Source organism: Sebastes fasciatus, chromosome 18 (genome assembly GCF_043250625.1).
Source record: "Sebastes fasciatus isolate fSebFas1 chromosome 18, fSebFas1.pri, whole genome shotgun sequence".
NCBI lineage: Eukaryota > Metazoa > Chordata > Actinopteri > Perciformes > Sebastidae > Sebastes > Sebastes fasciatus.
The window spans coordinates 10002400-10024141 of record NC_133812.1 but is presented as its reverse complement, the minus strand read 5'-3'; the positions used below and the strand labels follow the sequence as shown (position 1 = coordinate 10024141).

The following is a 21742-nucleotide window of genomic DNA, read 5'->3' as shown; positions in this document are numbered from 1 at the left end:
GAGATGGAGATTCCAGCGGGAGGTTTCATCAGTCCTTAAGTACTTGATGTCCGCGGGCGGTGTGCACGCTGCTGGGTTGCCAGCCAGCCACCCAGAGAAAGGTCCCCTTCTGTGGGACGCCAGGGGTGGGAGAGACCCCACGTCGCGCTCATAGAAGGAAGAGTCTACATCTGCTTCTTTGGGTTGTGGCGAGGCAGAGTTTGCCTCCTGCCTGCCCGTATGAGCGGCGCGCTCTGGCAGGGATCTGCTTCTTTTGTCTGCAGGCAAAAAGGAGCTGTCATGCAGCCAGAAAGAGGAGACCACGGAGGAGTCCGGTCCATTCAGACTCCCTCAGCTCACACATAATGCCATCCACCTCTAGATCTTACTGCCTGAATGCAAATGCATTTTAAACACACCCTACATGCGTATAGGCAGCTCTCTCACACATGCAACCACAATGACTTGGAGATGGAGGTCCTTCTTCTTTGTCCATTCCAGCTCCCTGCCCAACAGCACTCTCTTTTGGAGACAGTGGGGAAATAATCAGCGGGGCGATGATGCTAATAACAACGGAGCGCCCCGCCGCTCTGCAGCCCCAGGTGGTCGGGGCCCTGCAGCGAAAAAGTCAAGAAAGAGGGAAGTCGAGAGAAGAGTAGCGAGCCAAGAAGAGTTTAGCAGCGCGCAGCCGACGGGAGAAGATGAGAGGAGAGTGGAGATGCAGCAGCCCCCAAGTGGGCCTGTGAGCTCCGCACAATCAGTCACACTGGAACCAATGGGCTCATGTGAAGACGCCCTCACTCTTCTCTCCCCTCCAGCCCCTCCAGCCTCTCTGCAGCAATAATGAGCTGATGAGCTGTTGTGCATGCCTTTTCTATGTCTATGTGTTGCTGCATAGATCTGTTTCCACGTACTTGGTCAGACGGTGCCTGGGGCTAGTTTTGGAGAGGGGGTAAGGGGTGGTGGTGGTGGTGGTGGGGAGGGAGGGGGTTGTCAGCCGGCCCCAGCAGCCCTGCAGCATGGCACTGTGGTTGGGGGACAACGGGCTCCCAGAGCCCCCCTGCCGAGGAGGTTCCCCCCTGCCGAGCTAATCCCCTGCTCCTCAGGATTAACCAACTTCACAGCGCTGGCCCCTACTGCGCTGTCAAGGCACCGGTTCAGCCTCCAATCGTACCTCAGCCACCACCACCCTCCACCCTCCACCCACCATCCACCATCCCGCCCCCCCGCGCTCACACTCACATTCACCCTCATTACCCCCTCGATACCCCCTCTCCCTTCTGAAACGTCAGTGTTGATTTTCACTTCCCACGTCTCCGTCTCTCTCTGTGACCCGCTCACTCTTTTCCCTTTGCATGTTGTAATTTACTCCAAACCCTGATTGCTTTACATCACAGCCAACCATATTTCAAACCAGGCTGCTTTTAGCTGCTGTTTTTTATCTTTACTAACAGGCATCCATTGGCTTCATTTCATTCCACCACAATATGAAAATCTAATTTTTGTTGAGCTGTGTAATCCATCACAGTGAACATCAGGGCTACAGTGAAGACATTTTAAATGAATCTGCTCTCAAACACATAGTTAGCACTAATGCTGACATTATTAGTAAATGAATGATTTTGTTGATTTACAGGATATTCATCGCCAATAATTTTGATAATCAATTAATAGTTAGTCATTTGTCAGGTCCTGTGAAAACCTGATTCCAGCTTTTCTGGTCCCTGTGGACAAAAGCTGTAGTATTTCCATGCACCAGAGTCCCATTAGAAAACCTCTCATTTTACTGCAGCAGGGTGTGACAGTCTGCCCCACATAATCCCGTTTCTGGTTCTCCCGTGCCTCCCTTCCTTCCAGCGGGCCAAGCAATACGGCCCGGGCCTCCAGCAGTGTGGTGTCTGTGTTGGCTCCCAGTGGGGAGCAGCGAGGCGAAGCTCTGCTCCTGGCTTGGAGGAGGAGCCGCTGCTGCCGGATGCGGAGCTCTCCACCACCCGCCGGAGCGCCCACTGCAGGTCGAAGGCGGCAGCGAAGCCAGATCTAGGTCTGTCCGCGGTGGGCTGGTCGCTTCCAGAGCCCCTGCTGGTGTCTGAGCTGAAGGAGTTTCTAGTGAACCTGCATGATTTTGCCGGATTTCGACCCAGTGGCACCAATGACAAGCATTAAGAATAACTATAGAAACAATCTTCTCGCTGAGGTCTCGTTTACTTATGTAGGTCAGAGGCATCAGTGTTAAAATGGGACTGTTTCATAACCAGTGAAAAGTTCCTCATAATAACTTTAAGCCACTCTGGTCTCTTTGACTGGGCAGTCATTAGTGGCATGATTAAAACAACCATGCTCTACCTGAGTAGGTCATTTAAAACCACCTATGTACATCTGAGTTTTTAAGACTTAATTATAAATGTTAAGGTCTCACATACTACACAGGCCTTTATGAATGCATGCTTGTAGTGTGTATACACCTTTGTTTACCGTCTGTGCATGCACAGTCATTTCCCAGCTCCATGGCGGAGCTGCTGTGTCTCTCAGTGATTTTGAGGCTCCGGGGCTGAGAGAGAGAGAGAGTGGGCCCAAATCAGGCAGATCATCACGTCTCTCTCTCTCTCTCTCTCTCTCTCTCCTCGCCTCTCTCTATCCTCCCCCACGGTTTCCTCTTTTAACCACAATCTCCAACCTCTCCAGTACCCTCTGTCCCATTGCTCCCTCCATCTCTTCACAGCGCTGATTAGGTGGGCAGGAGATGATGGGTGTATTTGGGGCCTGCGAGGCCGGTGATGTCGAATCTGTCTGACATGCTCGAGCAAAGACAGCGTCTCCTCTTCATTGTCCTCTAATGGGGCGCCGAGGTCTCGGAGACATGGAGGTAGATGATGCAAAGAGTGCGTGCAGTTATAGAGAAACACTGGCGAGCAGCGGCAGGTATGCCCGAGGATTGAGTTAGGGGAAAGGCAGAGAGTAATGAGTAGTTGGAGCTGTATGTGCTTCCGCCTTGCTGATAAACGATGGGCTGGCATTTCGGACAATTTCCAGCCTTTACCAACAGGCAAGTCAGTTTTTCTCTCTCCTTCTTTCTGTGCCTTTTTCCATCCTCTTTCTCTCTCTCTTTCACATAAACAAAGTTATATCAGGCTGCCAACCAGTCACCCAGTCGTTCATGCAGTGTGTTGCTGGCTAATTATCAGTGGTTAGGATGTGACAGATGCCGCGGTGATGGTTGGCAGTCAGTTTTGCCTTCCCCCCACAGGAGGAAGCAACAACTGACCTTTAAAAGCATAGCCCTGGCAAACCATAGCAATATCCAGACACCGCACCTCGCCGGCACCCAGGGAGGGATCGGCACTAGAGGTGGGAGGGTTAGTTGTTATATATAGATTTGTCCTGTGTGTCTGAGTGTGTGTGTGATTGTGTGCGCCCAAGGTGAAGGTGCATCAACATGAGAAAAGTGCAGACACTGTGCTTTTTTTTCAACTTTTGTACTGATCTTTCTAGTGTGCGTGCGAGTATGTGTGTGCCAGCAAGCATTTTCATTTATTTTAAATGGCAAAAAATGGGAATTATTTATTAATGGGCCCCATTCAGGGGAGCCAATACAAACCCGTCTTGCTGAAGACCTTCTTTCTTTCTAATATGTTCTTAACTCATTTATTTATTGATGAAGCTGCTTATAGTTTTCCCCTTTTTAAAATTCATTGGCATGTATTTGATTTACACTCAGCCTTCCTTCAAACCTGCTTTTGCTGGATGTTTTTTCTTTTTCTTTTTCTTATTGTTTTTATACCTCCGCACCAGTGATAGCCATGGCCAGAGGCATAATGTTTTTAGGTTGTCCATACGTATGTCCATCCATCCATCGTCCGGTCCATTCTCGTGAACGCGATATCTGAGAAACGCATTGAGTGCATTTCTTCAAATTTGGCACAAACGTCCACTCGGACTCAAGGGTGAACTGATGACATTTTCAAGGTCAAAGGTCACGGTGACCTCACGTCCATCACATTTTAGTGGTATCTCAGTAATGTAATATATGGAAATTTCTTCAAATTTGGCACAATCAGCCACTTGGTCTCAAGGATGAACTGATTATCTGTGTTGCTCCCGAAGGCATAGCCATCGGTGTGTGAATGAGTATTTAGATTAGATCCTGATGGGCTAAATTGGCACCTTAGCAGCCTCTTCCATCAGTGTATGAATGTGTGTGTGAATGAGTGAATGCTGACATGTAGTGTAAAGCGCCTTGAGTGGTCGGAAGACTAGAATAGCACTATATAAATGCAAGTCCATTTACCATTTACCATTAGAATTTGATGGTCAGAGGTCAAGGTCACATTGACCTCACAAAACACATTTTGGGCTATAACTCAAGAACTCATGCTAATTATGACAATGTCACACAAATGTCTAACAGGATAAAATGATGAAGTGACGACATTTTGGACAGACATGGATGTGAACTGCGACTTGACTGGTTGGCGGAGGCATACAACCGCAAGACGGTAATTCTAGTTTCTCCTTTTTTCGAATACATATTAATTTATTGTACATGTGTTCATGCGTACATACATCCTACTTTATGTAGGAAACCTAATAAACTGTTGCTTCTTTCAGTTTTCATTATTGTCACTGTTTCAACCCAGTTGGCAGAAAAAATGTTGGCATTGTACGACTCTGCAAACCACGGGATACGTTGAATGTCGTTTTTGAACCAAAAATATGTTTCATAAATGCGTTTCATATCAGCCTTGTATCACGCTTGCAGAAACACACAATGCCACGTGGTTAACGTTGTGAAACGATTGGTTTAGGAAACAAAATGACTTGGTTATAGTTAGAAAAAAAGACCATGGTTTGTGTTAAAATAATAACGTAACAACCATAACCACGCTTGGCGCACCATTTCTTTGCAACAGACAACAGTGACATATCCCAGTTCGTGGCTTCATAAAGACACAAAAAAAACACAACTGAGCAATCAAACCCCAAGCTATCACTGCAGCCACTATCTCCCCAGCGATTTTGGTGTCAATTTAAATTTGAACCCCCCCTCCCACCACCACCCCACAGTGCTGCCCTACATGGCTGCTATCAACACGGGGGCTTACTTTGTTAATGAAGTGGGGTCTCAGTCTTCCATCTCCTGTCTAGTTTTGAAGAGCGCGGAGCAGTAATTGGTGTACGACCGGCAGCACTCATGTCCCCTGTCCTACGTGACATTCCCATCCAATTAAATCTGCGTCTACACACACACTCGCACACACAGAGACACTAAAAGAGCACCACACACTCGCTATTATCATAGCTCCCTAAGTTCTCTTCCTGATAGTCTTTCAAGGTGCCTTTTTAAGTTTCTACGAGTGTTGCGCAGCATATCTGTGTTGTATCTACGTACAGAATATGTGTGTGTGTGTGTGTGTGTGTACAAACATACACACTTTGTGTGCTCACACTTTGACGAAACAGACTTCTGCTCTGAGTGACTTCATTCACGGGGATTATGGGTAAATCTGTGTGGCCAGTGGACGGATTGCTCTCTGTCTCACAAGGATTAGCTGAAGGTGACACTAGAGGTGACAGGTCCGTGTCCATCTGTGTTTGTATGCGTGTCTGCCCCAGTCCGGTGTTTGTGTGTGGCCGTGGGCATTTATGCATGGTGTGTACACGTATGTCTTTGTTATTAGCCTGAAATGTGCTGCAATCCATCAGAGTTAATGAGTTGTGTGTGTGTGTGTTCTCCGACAGCGATGGCAGTGGAGTGTGTTTTGTGTTTGTGTGTGAGTGTGAGTGTGAGTGTCTTTTGGCTGACCTTGACTTTAGTCTGTCAGATGAACACACTCCGAGGCTGTCCATACGGCGAGCGAGACTCCATCTGATCCCCAGATGTCATCATACACAATCTGTCAGGTGTGTGCACCATGAGCAAATAAGCAAAACGTCACCGGGCAGTGGAATGAGAGCGATTTGGGGGTCATAAGCCAAAATGTCCAGAGACCAGCTCTTTGAAAGTTCAAATATAGCCTATAGTCATAACACAAGTGTCTACTACTAAGAACTAAACTAAATTGGGTTGCACCACACAAACTAGTTCTTAGGTAGAGATGAATTGTTACTGAATGTTTGCACCCAGTAAACTAACAACAAACTAGACAAAACTAGCGTCAGCTTGGTAATATATGAATCTGCTGTCTGCTGTTTAATAATTATATAAACCAGGATGATTTTAACTTCTATCTTAGAAGTCTATCTGACTTCTTATCTAACTATAAAGCAAGGAATCTGTCTGTCTGTCTGTGTGTCCTTAGCATATCTTGAGAACCATTCAGCCGATCGACTAACAAATAGTTATTCATTGTTATTAACAATGAACTTTACGTTTTGGCCTGAAACTCATGAACTGTAACTCTCAAAAATATTTTTTTTTTCCTGCATTTTGTGGGTCCAGATGAATCTATCTATATAAGCCACACCCATATGCGTCTAGATTGATTTTCCACCATTCTGAAATTTGTCCAAATACATTTTTTTGCTTCTCCTCCTACAAATTTTGAGCAGTCATCACCTAATTTGATACAGAACATCTATAGAACAAGCTGGAAATAGTTACGTTTTTGGATTTTTTATGTTCCATACAATTTTTGCTATAGCATGCCCTCAAAGTTGGCTCAAATGCTGTGGACAGGGCTTATATTATATATCTCTGAACGCTTTGTGCTATTGCAACCACATTTGGTGGACATCTGTAGATATGATGTCTGAGTGACCGTGACAAATTTGGTGCCAATAGGTGGCACTGCAGCAGCAGCATCTAACTATAAAGTTAGCGCTCTGAACGGGCACTGTACTAGTTTCACAAAAAGAGCAGAATAACATTTCAGGTTAGGATAAGGTGATATTTCTCACTTTAAACTACATGCATACTACTAACTCTGAAACATAATATGATACAAGGAGAGTACAGCACTAGTCACTCATGCCATGTGTTAAAATGAAGAGCGAGTGCTGTTGTGTCTTTTCTACAGATTCCCAGATGAAGCTGCAAGTATGTCAGCCAAAATGATGCGCTTCCTATGGGATGCAAATATCCAAACATTTACATTTCCGAGCAATGCTGAGCCCTTCCTCTGCAAGGTAGGACTCAGTAGATTTCACCGTCAGACATTGATTAGCAACCCGGGGAGAGGAAACACAGGTACAAACAGCTGTCACATGCAGAGAAAATCAACACGGGGAACAGAGGTGCATACAAACGAGTTCAAATTAGTTGTCACAAAGCTGCTGTTTTTGTTTTCATCTCCGACAATTTGCGTACCGCTGTCGTTTGTGAAATAGAGCGTAGCGAAAGGTGAGTTTGTGTGTGTGTGTGTGTGTGTGTGTGTGTGTGTGTGTGTGTGTGTGTGTGTGTGTGTGTGTGTGTGTGTGTGTGTGTGCCTGCCATATTTGACCACCAAAAAACATCAGTACAACAGTCAAATTGCATATTAGATTAAGCGCTGAGAACATAAAAGGATATCCATTACTTCTCCATTATCGCTGTTAACCTACAATCTACCCGTTTACTGTTATCTGCTGTAAACGTTCATGCACTAAACACTGCAACCAAGCCATAATTAGAAGCATATATGTTTCTTAGCAATCACATATCACTATGCATATATTTTCTTACGATTAAATAAATTAAAAATGGCCAAACACAGATGGCTTCAGACCATAGACTGTATAAAGATGGACGACATGACAGCTCCCCAAAAGTGAAGCCAAAATATTTCATTTGCCCCCTGGTGGCTGGCTGCAGTATAGGTCATAAATCCTGCCTACTCCATGTTAGCGGATGGGAAATGGGCCAAAAAAAGTAAAAGTAAAATTTTATCCTAAATGTATTTATAGGGATATTTTGGTTATCTAGTCAAACGGCTACTGTGGTGCTTACATAGCAGGTAGATGGTTCACGCTAACAAGCTACGGCCGTGCTTGGCTTGTGATTGGCTCGGGCGGGTGTATGGGCGGGACCTTGCTACTGTGGCTCCAGTCCCCCCGATCACTACTGTACAGTGGGAGGAAGTGGAGACATGTCGTCCATTTATATATATACAGTCTAGTCAGTGGGGTTTGAGTACAGGACATTAAAATACCAAAACAGTAGTATTTGGTTTCATTCCTACAGAAATAGCCTAGAGATATTTATTCAAAGAAGTGCAAATTTGTTGTAGAAAATGCAGAGATATAAATTTTTTTATCCACACACCCACTGTGGATTGAAAGCAGTGTGCTACGGGTACCATATGTGTGCATGTGTCTGGCAAAATGCAACCAAATGTGTGTGAAAGAGAGACGTTGGTGGTTTGGAGACACGTGTAAGTGAGAGCGGAGGTGCCCAACAGACAGCAGGGCAATAGTGGAGGTGTAGGCACAGGCCTCACAGTTTCTGTGATGCGCTCTGACACACAGATGGCAGCTGACACAACACAGACTCTTACTCCGTCCTCTCGCACCCACTCTCACTCTCCTCCTCCTTCTCCTCCTCTCCAAAATGGATGTCCTCTCTCCCAATCATCCGCCTTTATGTGCCTCTATCTCTTGCCTGACTCGATAGACATTCAAATGAATGCAAAAAAAAAATATTATCACCACTCTCTTCCTGCTTTTCTTTCCTCTTCTTCAACCCCTTTCCTTCTCCTTCTGTCCTCATCCGCACAGTGATCTTGCCCAGGTGTGAGTAAAGCATTTTGAATGAGATTCTAGCAAATATGCAAAGAAGCAAGAAGTCACAGTTGAATGATTTCAAATGAACATCCACAGTTTCCTTTTGTCAAAACAGCCCACCTGCACCGTACAAATGTGCAGCTAAATTTGCTTTAAAATGAAAGTTCAGCAGACAATTTCAACTGCATTTTCTTCCTACCGGGACTCTATAGAGTAGTTCATGTCGTGCTGACGAGATATCCCCCCACCTAGCTGCTAATGAACAGTCTTGGCAAATGTGAAAAATGTTAGTGTAAGCAAATGATGCCTATATATGTGTGCAAATTGTTTTGAATGCCCTCCAGGCAGGAGCTGGTTCTCACAGTAGCCCTGTTTTCCTCAAGCCAAATCACAACCTCTCAGTTCATTACTTCTGACAGGAAACAGAGGGCTGTGAGGGATTGATGCACTCACATATACGTGCACTCCCTCTCTTCTTGTGCCCGTTCCAGTGGCAGTAAACGACTGCCACTGGAACGACTGTGGAACATGGGGATGCATGGAAATATCTTAGTATAGTGAGGTCTTCTGGTTTAATTACACTCGACACCAGATGCGGGAGCTTGCAAACTTGAGGGTTAATTGTAAAATAAGACAGTCGGTGTTTTTATATTCCCTGATTGTTTAGTTACTCAATGAACAAATCAGCGAGTCAAGGTTCATGTGATTCATCCTTGAAATCAACAGAGGAAAGAAAAGCTCAGTGTGTGTTAACTAATCTTATAAACCAGAAAAACACATGTAACGAGACTAAAAGTCTACAGATATGCTAGCAGCACTGTGAGGCACAGCTTTAAGCTAAATGCTAACATCAGCATGCTAACATGTTCACAATGATAGATGATTTTGAAATGCTGTGTAGCATGCCTATGTTTACTATGTTCTCCATCTTAGTTTAGCATGTTAGGATGCTAACATTTGCTAATAAACACTAAACATAAAGTACAGCTTTGGCTGATGGGAATGGCGTTAGTTTTGCAGGTATTTGTTCATAAATCAAAGTATTGGACAAATTACAATTGGACGATGTTTGATGATTGAAGGTTGAAGGATCACCAAACTTACTATAAAAAATATGTTGAGGGAGACATCAATGTCTACCAAATTTCATGGCATTCCATCCAGTAGTTGTTGAGATATTTCAGTTTGAACCAAAGCGATGGATCGACCCAACGACCAACTGACATTGCCATTCCTCAAGCTACACCACCAGCATGGGTAAAAATACAATCAGTGCAGCGAACTGATCTGTGTGAAAAATTCAACTAGTTTAGCTGTGGTGATCAAAACCAAATGTGCCACTTTGATTTGATTGCAATCTGACATTTCTTCTTTTGCAAACAAGGCAAATTTACCCACACCACGGCTTTAGTGATCTGTGTTAACGTGTGTGCATGTTCATCTGAGGGTGTGTGTGTGTGTGTGTGGGCAGCAGGACGAGGATGCATGAGAGACTGAGAGATAGTGTTCATGCGAGTCAGATAGATAGCTAGGGTGTTGCAGGGATTAATGTGAATTTGTAACTTAAGGGCATGAGTTGCTGCACCGATAGAATCTAGAGCATCAGCTCCTCTCTGCAGGCCATTAATGCATCGCTTTTTTTTTTTTTACCATCTTCCTGTACATTCCAGTGCACTCCGAAAACATGATGCCTCCGCGCCGCCAAAGCCCAGAGACATACGTCCGTCTGTCTGTCTGTCTGTCTGTCAGTCCGTCTGTAGTACATCACATTCTCCTAAATGCAAGATCTCCAGAACACTTGGAGGGAATTTCTTCAAATTTGGCACAAATGTCCACTTGGACTCAAGGATGAACTGACTAAATTTTGGTGGCCAAAGGTCAAGGTCACTGTGACCTCACAAAACATGTTTTTCGGCCATAACTCAAGAGTTCATATGCTAATTATGACAGTTTCACACATAATCTAATACGATAAAATTATGAAATGATGACATTTTGGACAGACATGGATGTAAACTGCATCTTGAGTGGTTGACGGAGGCAAACAACTGCGAGGCAGTAATTTTAGTTTATATCATACTACACTATGACTTTTTAATGACATACTATACTATGACATGTTTAATGACATGTATTACAACATACTATACAATTACTTTTTATGACATTTGTAATGACTGTTTTTTGTGACTAATATACTATGACATTTTAATGACTTTTCACTGACATTTGTTATGGCAGACATTTTTGATAACATACTATATATATAAAGAGTTTTTTATGACATTATACTATGACATTTTTTATGACATACCATACTATCAGGGTTCAACAATAATGTTTTGTTTTTCTAATTAAAGGTTGCAGTGCTGTGGTTGTGGACCTGTGTGGTGTTAGCGTAGTAAACAACTTGAATGAATGCCGGTTTTGTTAGTGCGTCTGTCCTGTATCTTCCTCTCCGAGCTGTCTGAATCTCAAGGATTTTAATTGCTGGTGTGGGGGATACAGTAGCTATTGTTAAGCAGTACGTGTTTGCATGGCATTCCAGTGTGGCTTTAACTGCAACATGATGCACCATTCTGCCACTTAATAGACCTTTTTGTCAGCGTTGAGGTGTATAGAGCCAGAGTGGTTTTGTTATCTGAGCGAGGCGTTTTTTCTTTCCTCCTCCTTACTCCCCACCGCTCCCCACTCTCGATTCTCACTCTATATATGCTGTAGTTTGTATCTCAGGGGAAATGGATATGTGTCAGTATCTCGGAGACTGGCAGCCCATATATTGTAGTATATAGTATGTTTGTGTGTGAAAGAGAGAGACGGAGCGGTATGGAGAAAAGCGTGGCTCATCATCCACGCTTCCCTGCAGGTAACCATATTAGTAAATTGGCTGTGATGCCTTGGCCGCCTTCTCCGTGGTTAGATTGCATCATTTGTGTGTTTTGGTAAGAGAGAGATACAGACGGCTTGTCTATTTACTATGTAGGTCATAATCGAATGATAGACGGTATGTAGTCAGCTTCAAGAGGCAGGCATTGGTCAAAAATTAGTATATTTGTCTTGTCAAGTGTCATTAGTTCAACTCTTTCAGTCATTCAGTGCATCGCAACAAAGTGCAGACATTGTTTTATGCTATCTTGACTTCCTGTATCACAGTATATCACACTTACTGATTCATGCTTTTCATATTTATTCCTCTTTTCTATAGCATCTTGATGCTGCTCCATCGCAGCTGTTCCATAAACAGAAAAACAAGATGGAACACACACGAGGCTTTTAGACGTGTAATGCCACCAAGCAAATCCAATGTAAAGGCTGCGTAACGGCGCTTTACTGCATCCATTCATTTTTGTGCTGTCTGACTCAGATGTATATTTCCTACTTAATGTTACAAAGTGTGGGCCTGAGTATCTGCTTATGCTCCACATTTCTCAGCCTGTCTGTGATGATGTCATCGCTGAGTGACCTAGTCTTAGCTGGTGAAGCCCACTACCAGACACATGTTCCAGTTTTTCGAAGAGGACAGAGACAAATGTTGAAATGCAGTATGAAAACAATCATAAAGAAGGGACATTTAAAATAATGTATTTTTAAAAGAGACTTAAATGGAGATAAAGAGATAACCCAGCTGATCTCAGAGTCAGTTGGTGACTGTAGTTTATTTTGAGTGAACCCCACGTACACCGTCCTGCTGCCGTAAACACTCACTAGAGCACTGGTTCCCAACCTGGGGGTCCCGAACCCCCACTAGGGATCACCAAAGCTTCACGGAGGTGAAGACAACTTTGTTTTGTTAATGTACAGTTGGCCTATATCTCAGCAATTCATTAATTTCTGTGAAGAAAACTAAATGAAAATTGTTATTTTTAAAGTTTGGATTATTATTAAAGACATAAACAGGATGAGGACAAGGTGAAGACCTGAACACAAGCCATATTCACAGAGCCTTCACTCTCTGCTGAACAGCCCTGTCCTGCATTAGAAAAGTACACAGTTAAAATAACCAAAGTAAACACTGAATTTGTCAAAAAAAGAAGCCTATATTAGGTATGAATGATTGTTAAAAATAAAAAAAATAATAATATATATATAATACAGACAGAATTGTGTTAAAGGTTGCCTAAAAATAACAGGAAAACTCATCTCTGATGCAAAATCCACAGGAAGTAATCTACTCAAAATTCATCCAAATCACTCGTTTTAAACAGAATTCCTGCAGTTCTTGTGTTCACTATTTGGGTTAATTGTACAGTTTATCAGTTGTTCTGTACTGTTATTGTTATGCATTGAATATAATGTGAAATATCCATAAAATATGTCACTTATGGGGGTCTTCTGTTTACTCAATGATAGTCCCTTAAGGAAAAAGGTTGGGAACCACTGCACTAGGGCATATGTAAGATATTAATCCGCCACCAAATAGTTCCCAACATATGAGCTATCTACTCCTGTTTGAGAAAAATGAAACTTTACATCTACAGTATGTCTTCAGTCTGAATGAAACTGCTTGTGGCTGAGTAAGGAATGTGCTAGTATTGAGGGATGGCTTAACACTTTGTTGGTTTAGGTCATTTCATGGGGTTTGGTGACAATTTAAAAAGAAAAACCTTTAAAATTGTTGTTTTATTAAAAATGTAAAATCTACTTTAAAACATAGAATAGATGTATACAGTACAACTAAAGTAGATATGCAATATAATGTGTTATATGCCCAGTTTGCCCACCTATTTGATCTTGTATTGAGTCTTTCTGGGGCATACTGCACTAAACCGGTCGCCAAATACCAATAAATGTGTGGTTTATGTGGGAATATGCCATTCAGATAATGCACAATCCACTCCCACCCTTGTATTTAACACCTGGTATTTATACTCCTTCCATACTGTAGGTTGCAGACGGGTATATTAAGGTTGGATTGAATGCAAGCAGGTGGGGGGATTGCAAATCCGTCTGCTGTCAACATAAACAAACATGGCAGGTGTGACTGTACATTTTCCACGGCAGCTGTCCAACTTCACCTGTTGTTACCGAACATTATGGTTCTTATCCAGATGAGTCAGTGGAAGAACAAAGGCCAGAGAAACGCTGGAACTCTTACCAACACAATCGCACTGCGTGGGTCGATTTTACACCTGGCTCACATCAAATTAAAACTCTGATTTGTTGACATGTCAGTCGCAGTGCGTGCTGCGAGAATTAACTTGTTTTTCTTTATCCAGATTACAGTACATACTCGGAGGCAAATCTACTTGAAAGCCCGGCCTCTTTCTATCATTTATATTCGCTTTCTGCTCTTCCTATCTGTCGTTCTTTCTGTCTCTCTCCGTACATAAAAGAACAGAATCCTACATTGTTTGCTGTGTTGTAACCCTGCAGCCGCATTTTGGAGATGATTGTCCCTGCGTGATGAAACGAGTCCTGTCAGGAGCTACAGCCGATTACATGGCTTCATGCAGTGATCAGTCTTTGTGTATAAACACTTGAGAAAAAAAATCAGTCGATGCAGTGCAACATGTTGATGGATAAACTCCAACAGTGTCTTAGTGACGATGAAAAAGCTCTGTCTGACAGAGAGCTAAGGAGGAGAGATATAGTCTTTGTCTTTCTAATGCATGCGCAACGTCTCTCCTTCCTCCTTCTCCTCCTCCTCCTCTGCCCCGGAGATATAATCAAACCACATACACTCACTCTGAGAATCTTTTTAGTGTCAGTCCTAATGTCACGGTTCATATTAAATGCTCGATGGTGAATCACAGGTGTAATGAATTCAATCAGATTCGTGACCTCTGAGTCTGTCTGAGACACCAAGTTTCTTTTGACCTGCACATGTTCCTTTTTATCAGAACTCCTGCTCCTTTCGACTACATTAGTGTTCACACTAATGGCCCTTAAAAACGTAGTTTCTTGATCCGCAGTCACACCTGAGCACATTATCATCTGACAAATGGGACAGGTCATGTTGTACGGGAGATTTCTGTATTTTTGTGTTGCGTTTCTCTGCTTTTTCTCATTGCTTTAAAGTGGGAAGGACTGTGTTGGGAAAAAAGGTAATGTCAGGTGTTTACGTGTACCCTTTCTGTATTTGAATTTAGAACTCTAAAAAACAGAAGATAATTTGAACTACACCCACAAAGCCCTGCAAGAAGATTAGTTTAGCTTTTTAGTGTGAAATGTATCAACAAAGATGTTTTATTCAATTTTTAAAGCTGCAATAGTTGGTTTTATTTTACCGCTCCGGGGCAGCAGAAACAACCTGTAAACACAATATTTACACATTATCATCACCTTGTGAAGTTGTTATGCTGAACGTGACAGCAAACACGGGCCTCATTACAGAAACTGTGTAATTCTGAAATCCTATCTTATCTCAGTTGAGGATGACATTTAGGATTGGTATTACGGAAACATGTTTCCTAACTGCATTTAGGAAATAATCCTATAGCTATAAAACAGAACCGTCCTAACTTAGGTATTTCCCTAACCCAAGTTATAACTGCCAAAAATGGCAGCAGCACTATTGTTAGGTCTGTATGGCAATGACAATGAAGATGAGGAACAACATGAGCACCGAAATGCAATGATTGTAAGGCTACTCAAAGATACAGGCAGTCTTGTGTACATTCTAGACATAGATACAGACAGGACGAGTGCCGATTGAAAAATGTAATTTACAGATATAGTTAGGATTCTTCAGATAAGATAGGAGGTCTGAGATAGGATAGGACACGGCCATGAGTTTAGGAATTGCTTCTGCAATAGAAAGATATTTTTTTCTGTAATGAGGCCCCTATATTTAGACATCCAGCTGACTGAGAGCAACATTAGCAATTATTTGGAGTTGGCCATCTCACAAATGTACGTCCAATATTCACTGCAGTTTTAGCTCTGTGTTTTGTCCCTGCACAGAGGGAAATATCTGTCTCTTTAGCAGCCAAATGCTCCACTATGTTCCCCAGCTTGTCACCAACTTTGTCTGTTTGGTACTTGTCAGGTAGCGTACACTCAGTTTATAAGAGCTTTTTCATTAAAAGCAGCTGCTTTCTGAATCTGAGAGTGAACCAAAAGGTTGCAGGCTATGAAATCAGAATTTTGAGCTACAAGATGCTAAAATGCATGCTCATGGGGGATCTATTGTTGGGTCTCTAGATTAAAGAGTATGGTCCTGCTCTATATGAAAAGTGTCTCGAGATAATTTCTGTTATGACTTGACGCTATATGAAAATAAATTGAATCGAATTAAAAAGCTCCACTGAGCTGAGAGGAACTGCAGAGTCAGGTGATAATTCTCCTCGCAACACCTTTTACATTACAGTACATGTTTGTTGATATGAAAATATTAATTAGTGCGGCTTTCACTTTATTGCTTATTTAGTCACAAACGCATACAGCTCTTGAGAAAAGCTTAAGATCTAATTTGGCAATATGAGTAATGTAAGAATAGCCAGAAAAACAGATATTACATCTGTGAGACTTTCTAGCTAACTTTAACAGATGTGAATCGAGTGTTTAGGATCTTTTTCATCATGGCCAGCTGTTTGCAGTAGTCCTGTTTGCCTTTTGTCGATTCCCGTAATCAGCTTCACTCAGCAGTGTCTGACCCTTAAATTTATGAACCTCCCGCATCGTGGTCTGAGGGGTAATTACGTCTGCCAGAGAATGAGACACGTGTTAGTCCTTCTATCTCAGCAGGACTCAGTTACTGATGCTGGTGTGTACGTGTGTGTGTGTGTGTGTGTGTGTGTGTGTGTCTCTGTTTAAACAGTGCTAATTGGCACTCTTGAGTGTTTTCGAGTCCACCTCTCCCAGAGTGTCTTCTGTGTCACCGCTCCCTGCCAGTCGATTTAAACCCCTCAGCAGGTGTTGCCAAGAACACTATCAGACCCCCAAAGAGAATATTCCCAAAGGCTAATTCACTCGTCTCCTCTTGCACTTTATCTAACGGCCTTCTCACAGGAAGGTGGATGCAAACAGAGCGTGTCTTTTAAATTCAGCCTGACTTGAAATGCCGCAGGAGTCGCAGCAGTAAAGCATCCATAACTAGACTCTTTTTAGGGATGCTCGAACACACCTAAACTTCATCTCAGCACCCCTAAAAACTAATTATCAAACCTTCTGCAACCCGCGGGTATACCGGCAATCCTGGCCGACATAACTTTCTTTAAGAGGCTGTATCGGCTAGCTAGAATGAAGATATTGGTATCTTATGAAACTAGAAAAACATAAGGAATCCATTGGTATCAACCATATCATGTTAACTTGTCAGGAAGGAGGCTAAATAATACTCCAAATAGGGGGGTGAATTCTGGTGAGGGAAAACTAGCATGGCCATATTCACAAGGGTCTCTTGACCTCTGACCTCAAGATATGTGAATGAAATTGGTTCTATGGGTACCCACAAGTCTCCCCTTTACAAACATTCCCACTTTATGATAATCCCATGCAGTTTGGGGCAAAAACATACCGTTTTTTTGCATGCAGTAGAAATGTGTTTTTTTCGCCTATTCTAAAAATAGTGTTTCTGAATATTTCTGCATACTGGGGTCCCTAAACAGTCTAGGAATTGCATAAATTGACTGGAAAGCTGAGACTCCAAGCTGGATCCAATGAATTGAATTGTCTCTTGGCGCCTGAATTTTGTGTTTTCCTTTACATAGATAAAGACATTTCCACCATAACTTGATGCAGATAAGGCAGGCATCCTAGAATCACCTTTGATCCATAGACTGAAAAATATCGTTGCACACCTGTACGTCAGATGGGAAAGCAGACACCTGTGTGCTTGTTAAAATGAGCCCAAATAAATCAGTGACACCAGTGAAAAAGTCCTACTTAAATTGACTCTAAATGACAGTATGGGAGTCTACTTTTTTGAGCAGTTAGCGTTTGATGTGTAAGGTTTGTCGTCCTGGGGGACATTGGCTACAGTTTTTCATGTAAAGGTGTTTTTTATTGTATAACAAAGAGACAACCTTGATTAGGAAGGCTTGCTTTAGTCTGAATAGATGTGTGCTTTAATCACAGATCCGTTTGCGGCTCTTTAATGAGGCCTTCTCCAGCTGGAAGGCTGTCGGCGCCGCTGCTTTGATCAGTGGCCCATGGACACGGGATTACACTGCTAACACACTCCGCTAATGGAGCCACGGGGCAAAAAACACACACACACAAATTTGTCATATCTAAACACATGCAGCAACGCAGACCAAATATGAATGCAAATTTAAGAAATATACATATAAACGCACACTCAACCTCCGACAAGGGCACAGTCGCATAAGCCAGCGTCTTGTTGTCATGCAGCCCATTGTGTCAGGCCCTTTCATCTGTTTGTGGCGGTTTGGGTCGGCTGAGTTTTAGGCGCGGCGTTGAAGTCTCTGCCAAAGAGAGGGCTCAGTGAGAAAGGTCCAAAGCTCAGCGCTGACACACAGCCCAACTCTAGAGACTAATGGTTTGTAGCTCCCAACATATGTTGCTTTGTGTAATTGCTTTAATTGCTGTCATTGTACGTAATGGTTGGTCTTTTTCATCTTCCCTGGTGGTGTAGGCATTCTGCTAATTATATCTGTCAGCCCTGCAGCCAAAACGAGCATTTCACAGCGAATTCAGAGCAGTGGGAGTGTTTCTCTATACTATTGGTGTATGTGTGCATGTAAATGACTGACTGCAGAGTGTTGGAATAGTTTATGAATCATTAAAGTTTAGGTAGTTTACAAACTCCCCATTGTGGCTCTGTTTAATGGCAGTGGGGTGAAGTTTGAAACTTGACCCGTTGTTTCTCTTGAGTTATTTTGGTTTTTAATTCAAATTCATCCAAGGTTGAAATTACTATAATGGTAAACCAAAAACATCTAAAAATCCTCTTTTTTTTCACTCCAGGTACGACACCATCACCAACCAGTGGGAGGCGGTTTCTCCTCTCCCTAAGCCGGTCCATTCTGCGGCAGCCACGGTGTGCGGAGGGAAGGTCTACGTGTTCGGAGGTGTGAATGAGGCCGGACGATCAGCGGGCGTCCTCCAGTCTTATGTACCGCAGAGCAACACCTGGAGCTTCATTGAATCCCCCATGATAGGTAAGACAGGTGTCAACACCCACAGTCTTCTGTCACCAAATGTGGTTTCGCACGCGCATTCTTTCACACACAAGCGTCAACACGGTGTGGAGATGTTATGTCCTCAGGGGACGTGTTGCCATTGTTACTATCACCTTTTGTATGATGACAGATCTGCTGTTTCCTTTTTATACCACAGTGTGTGTACCAGGTTGGGATTTTGATATTCCCAAATGTGTGGTTTCTCTTTAGTCCTCATTGTGCCTTTACATTTCCCATTTGAAAGAGAATTAACCGCTCACCAGCTTAAAAAAATTGCTTTTCATTAACAGAAACTACAAAACATATTGCAATATTACCGTATCCATTTATATGCATGCATTCCTCTAATCCGTGGTCATTGACATTGTGCTATCTTGTTAGTATCTTTGGGCCTCCATTATGGTTGCCTGGTTGCTTAGCAACAGTCTTCTCACAACCCACTTGAATACCTTCCATATCTCGTGCTTGGCATCTCCTGTCGAAACCATAAACTCCTGATTGCCTTTTGAAGGCAACATATTGTCACACAGGAGATGAATTTATGAAGCTGAATTTTTTTGTGAGTGCTTCATGTTCCCTCTGCACTTACGTAGCCTTCAATATACTATCTGTCTACGTTGACAGGTCGGTCAGTTTTATATATTGGAGTTTATATCAAAATGTCCTCAGTGTGCTCAGGTGGGGATAAAAAGCCAACTTCTTGATTATGATGTCCCATAATTCCTCTCAGTTAAAGACATAAAACAACCAAAAAATATGAAAAGTAAATGAAGAAAACCTTCTACAAATGTGATTTTTAGTCTTCAATATTAGTTTATTCAGTGAAAATGTTGACCAACACCCATGGCAACAGAAAATTCAGTGGTCTTTTCCATTCCTGTTGTTTTCTCCTTATCGTTATTATGGTCCTGCTCAGTATTTTCCATTATTCCCATGTTATTGCTCTATCATTATAATGAGGGGACCGTAGCGGAATGATGGATGTTACTGGCCGATCTCCGTAGTTATTCACCGCACAAACCTGCAGCCACATTCCAGTCCGAGCCACCGGGGACCTGTGAAGGACACGGCACCAGAAGAAACATTTTAAGTAAGCTGCCATAACTCCAAGGTAGCGGGAAAAACACACCGTTGTACACCGCTGCGTGATTTAAAACACCGGCAGCTGTGTTCCCAGTGCAAAGATCTTATCCACAGTCAGGTTTTTTTTCACAAAAACATATCCTTGAAATGTGCCGCACGGGGATGATTGCTATTGATTTGAACATAGCCTGTCGTACAAGTCTTTTCTTTAACATGATCCTGGACAACACTATTACACACACAAACACACGTGTGAAGTTAAAACCCAACTCGCAAAATTGTTTGCGTTCTAGCAATAGTTTGGGAAATATGCTTATTTGCTTTCTTGTGAAGAGTTAGATGAGAAGATTGATACAACGCTCCATGTCTGTCAGATGAAATTGGAGCCAGGAGACGGTTATCTTAGTTTAGCTTACAGGCTGAAAGCAGAGGGAGATAGCTAGTCTGACTCTGTCTGAAGGTAACAAGATCCACCTACCAGCACCTCTAAAGCTCACTGAAGAACATTTTATATCCAGTTTGTTGAACCAGTACAAAAACCGAAGCGTAAAAATGACAAATTGTCGTTTTACAGGTGGGTTATGTGCCTGACTATTCCTTGGCCGGGAGCTGCTCCCAGGTAACCTGTGGAGACTCCAGGAAGTTGTTGGTCCCAGCCAGGAAATAGTCCACTCCAGCACATAACCACCATAAAGTGGTGAATAGTAATTTTTACACTTTGGTTTTACGACTGATTAAACAAAGAAATATAACGTGTTAATTCCTGAGCTTTGGACAGAGCCAAGCTAAGCTGTTAATGGGTGTAGCTTTATATGTGACGGACAGATATGAGTGGTATCGATCTTCTTAACTAACTCTCCGCCGCAAAGTAAATAAGAGTATTTCCCAAAATGTCAAATTATTCCTTTAAAGCTGCAACAGAAATTAATATTTTCAAAAGCAAAAATACATTTATGTTCATTTTTAATTAATTTTCCACACGACTACAAATTCTACATTTCATGCTGGATTATCCCATTTTAAGATGTTGGCAAATGATGGAGTCCCAGGGCATAGAGCTGTCCAAATTCTGCTTTAAAAAATAGAATTAATATCTCACATAGCAAAGCATACTGTTGCTGCAGGCAACACTCGGAGCAGCGGGCATCAGACAGAAACACTGGGTCAAAAAATGTATTTGAATTCAAATGTTTTCCTGACGCAAAGTTGTGTCATTAAAGCGCCAGCGTGGAGGCACTTCCCTCAGCACTGATGCCCAGAAACTTTCTCTCCGTTATTAGTGCCTTTTCAGAGCGAGACTACTGTGAGCGAAATTATGATTATGTAACGCGGGTGTTTGGGGCGAGAGCTGAATGGTATTAAAGGGCTGCGAGAGCAGCTGGCAGAGGAGGAAAGAGAGAAAAGCCTGGTGAGAAACACACACACATGCACACACACGCACACACAAAGCTTCTCCTTACCTCATATCAACTATACATCCCCGGGGGGCACAGGTACACAGTGCATGAATTATTTAACTAGCCAGGAGGTTACTCCACATCTGTGTGTGTGTGTTAAAGACAGACGCAGACAGACAGACCGTCATCTGTCAGTGTGTAGATGAGCGTGCGTCTGACATCCAACGAGCCAGGAGATAATGGACAGGTTTAGTGCTTCCTGTGAAATTGGGCCGGCGATGATTTTAGTGAGCCGGTGGGGAGCGCTTCTCGATCAACCCTCTGCCTCCCTCCATCGCTCTCCCTCTCTAATCTATCTGTTCATCTCTCTCTCTCTCTCTCTCTCTCTCTCTCTCAACCCCCTCTCTCTGTCTCACTGTTTCCCCCCCTCCGTACGCCTCCCCTCTCTCCGTCTCTCGCGGTCTCAGCACCGTCTTATCGACTGACACAAATACAGCTATGTGC

The 21742-nt window shown here is 42.9% G+C and overlaps 3 protein-coding genes across 10 annotated transcripts in view; 2 read left to right on the top strand and 1 right to left on the bottom strand.

Annotated features, from left to right (window-relative positions):
* The window catches only part of gzf1 (GDNF-inducible zinc finger protein 1), a 498954-nt gene that overhangs the window by 299870 nt on the left and 177342 nt on the right, over window positions 1-21742 (bottom strand). The gene's annotated exons all lie outside the window — the stretch shown is intronic.
* klhl29 (kelch like family member 29) overlaps window positions 1-21742 on the top strand; it is a 246640-nt gene that overhangs the window by 213595 nt on the left and 11303 nt on the right. For all 8 annotated transcript variants that reach the window (XM_074615419.1, XM_074615418.1, XM_074615413.1 and 5 more), the window contains one exon: window positions 18544-18737. In XM_074615419.1, coding sequence (XP_074471520.1) covers window positions 18544-18737 — 194 coding nt within the window. The remainder of the gene's footprint in view (window positions 1-18543; window positions 18738-21742) is intronic.
* ubxn2a (UBX domain protein 2A) overlaps window positions 15332-21742 on the top strand; it is a 122921-nt gene continuing 116510 nt past the window's right edge. Inside the window, exon 1 of the mRNA XM_074615432.1 lies at window positions 15332-15337. The gene's annotated coding sequence lies outside the window, so the exon portion shown is untranslated. The remainder of the gene's footprint in view (window positions 15338-21742) is intronic.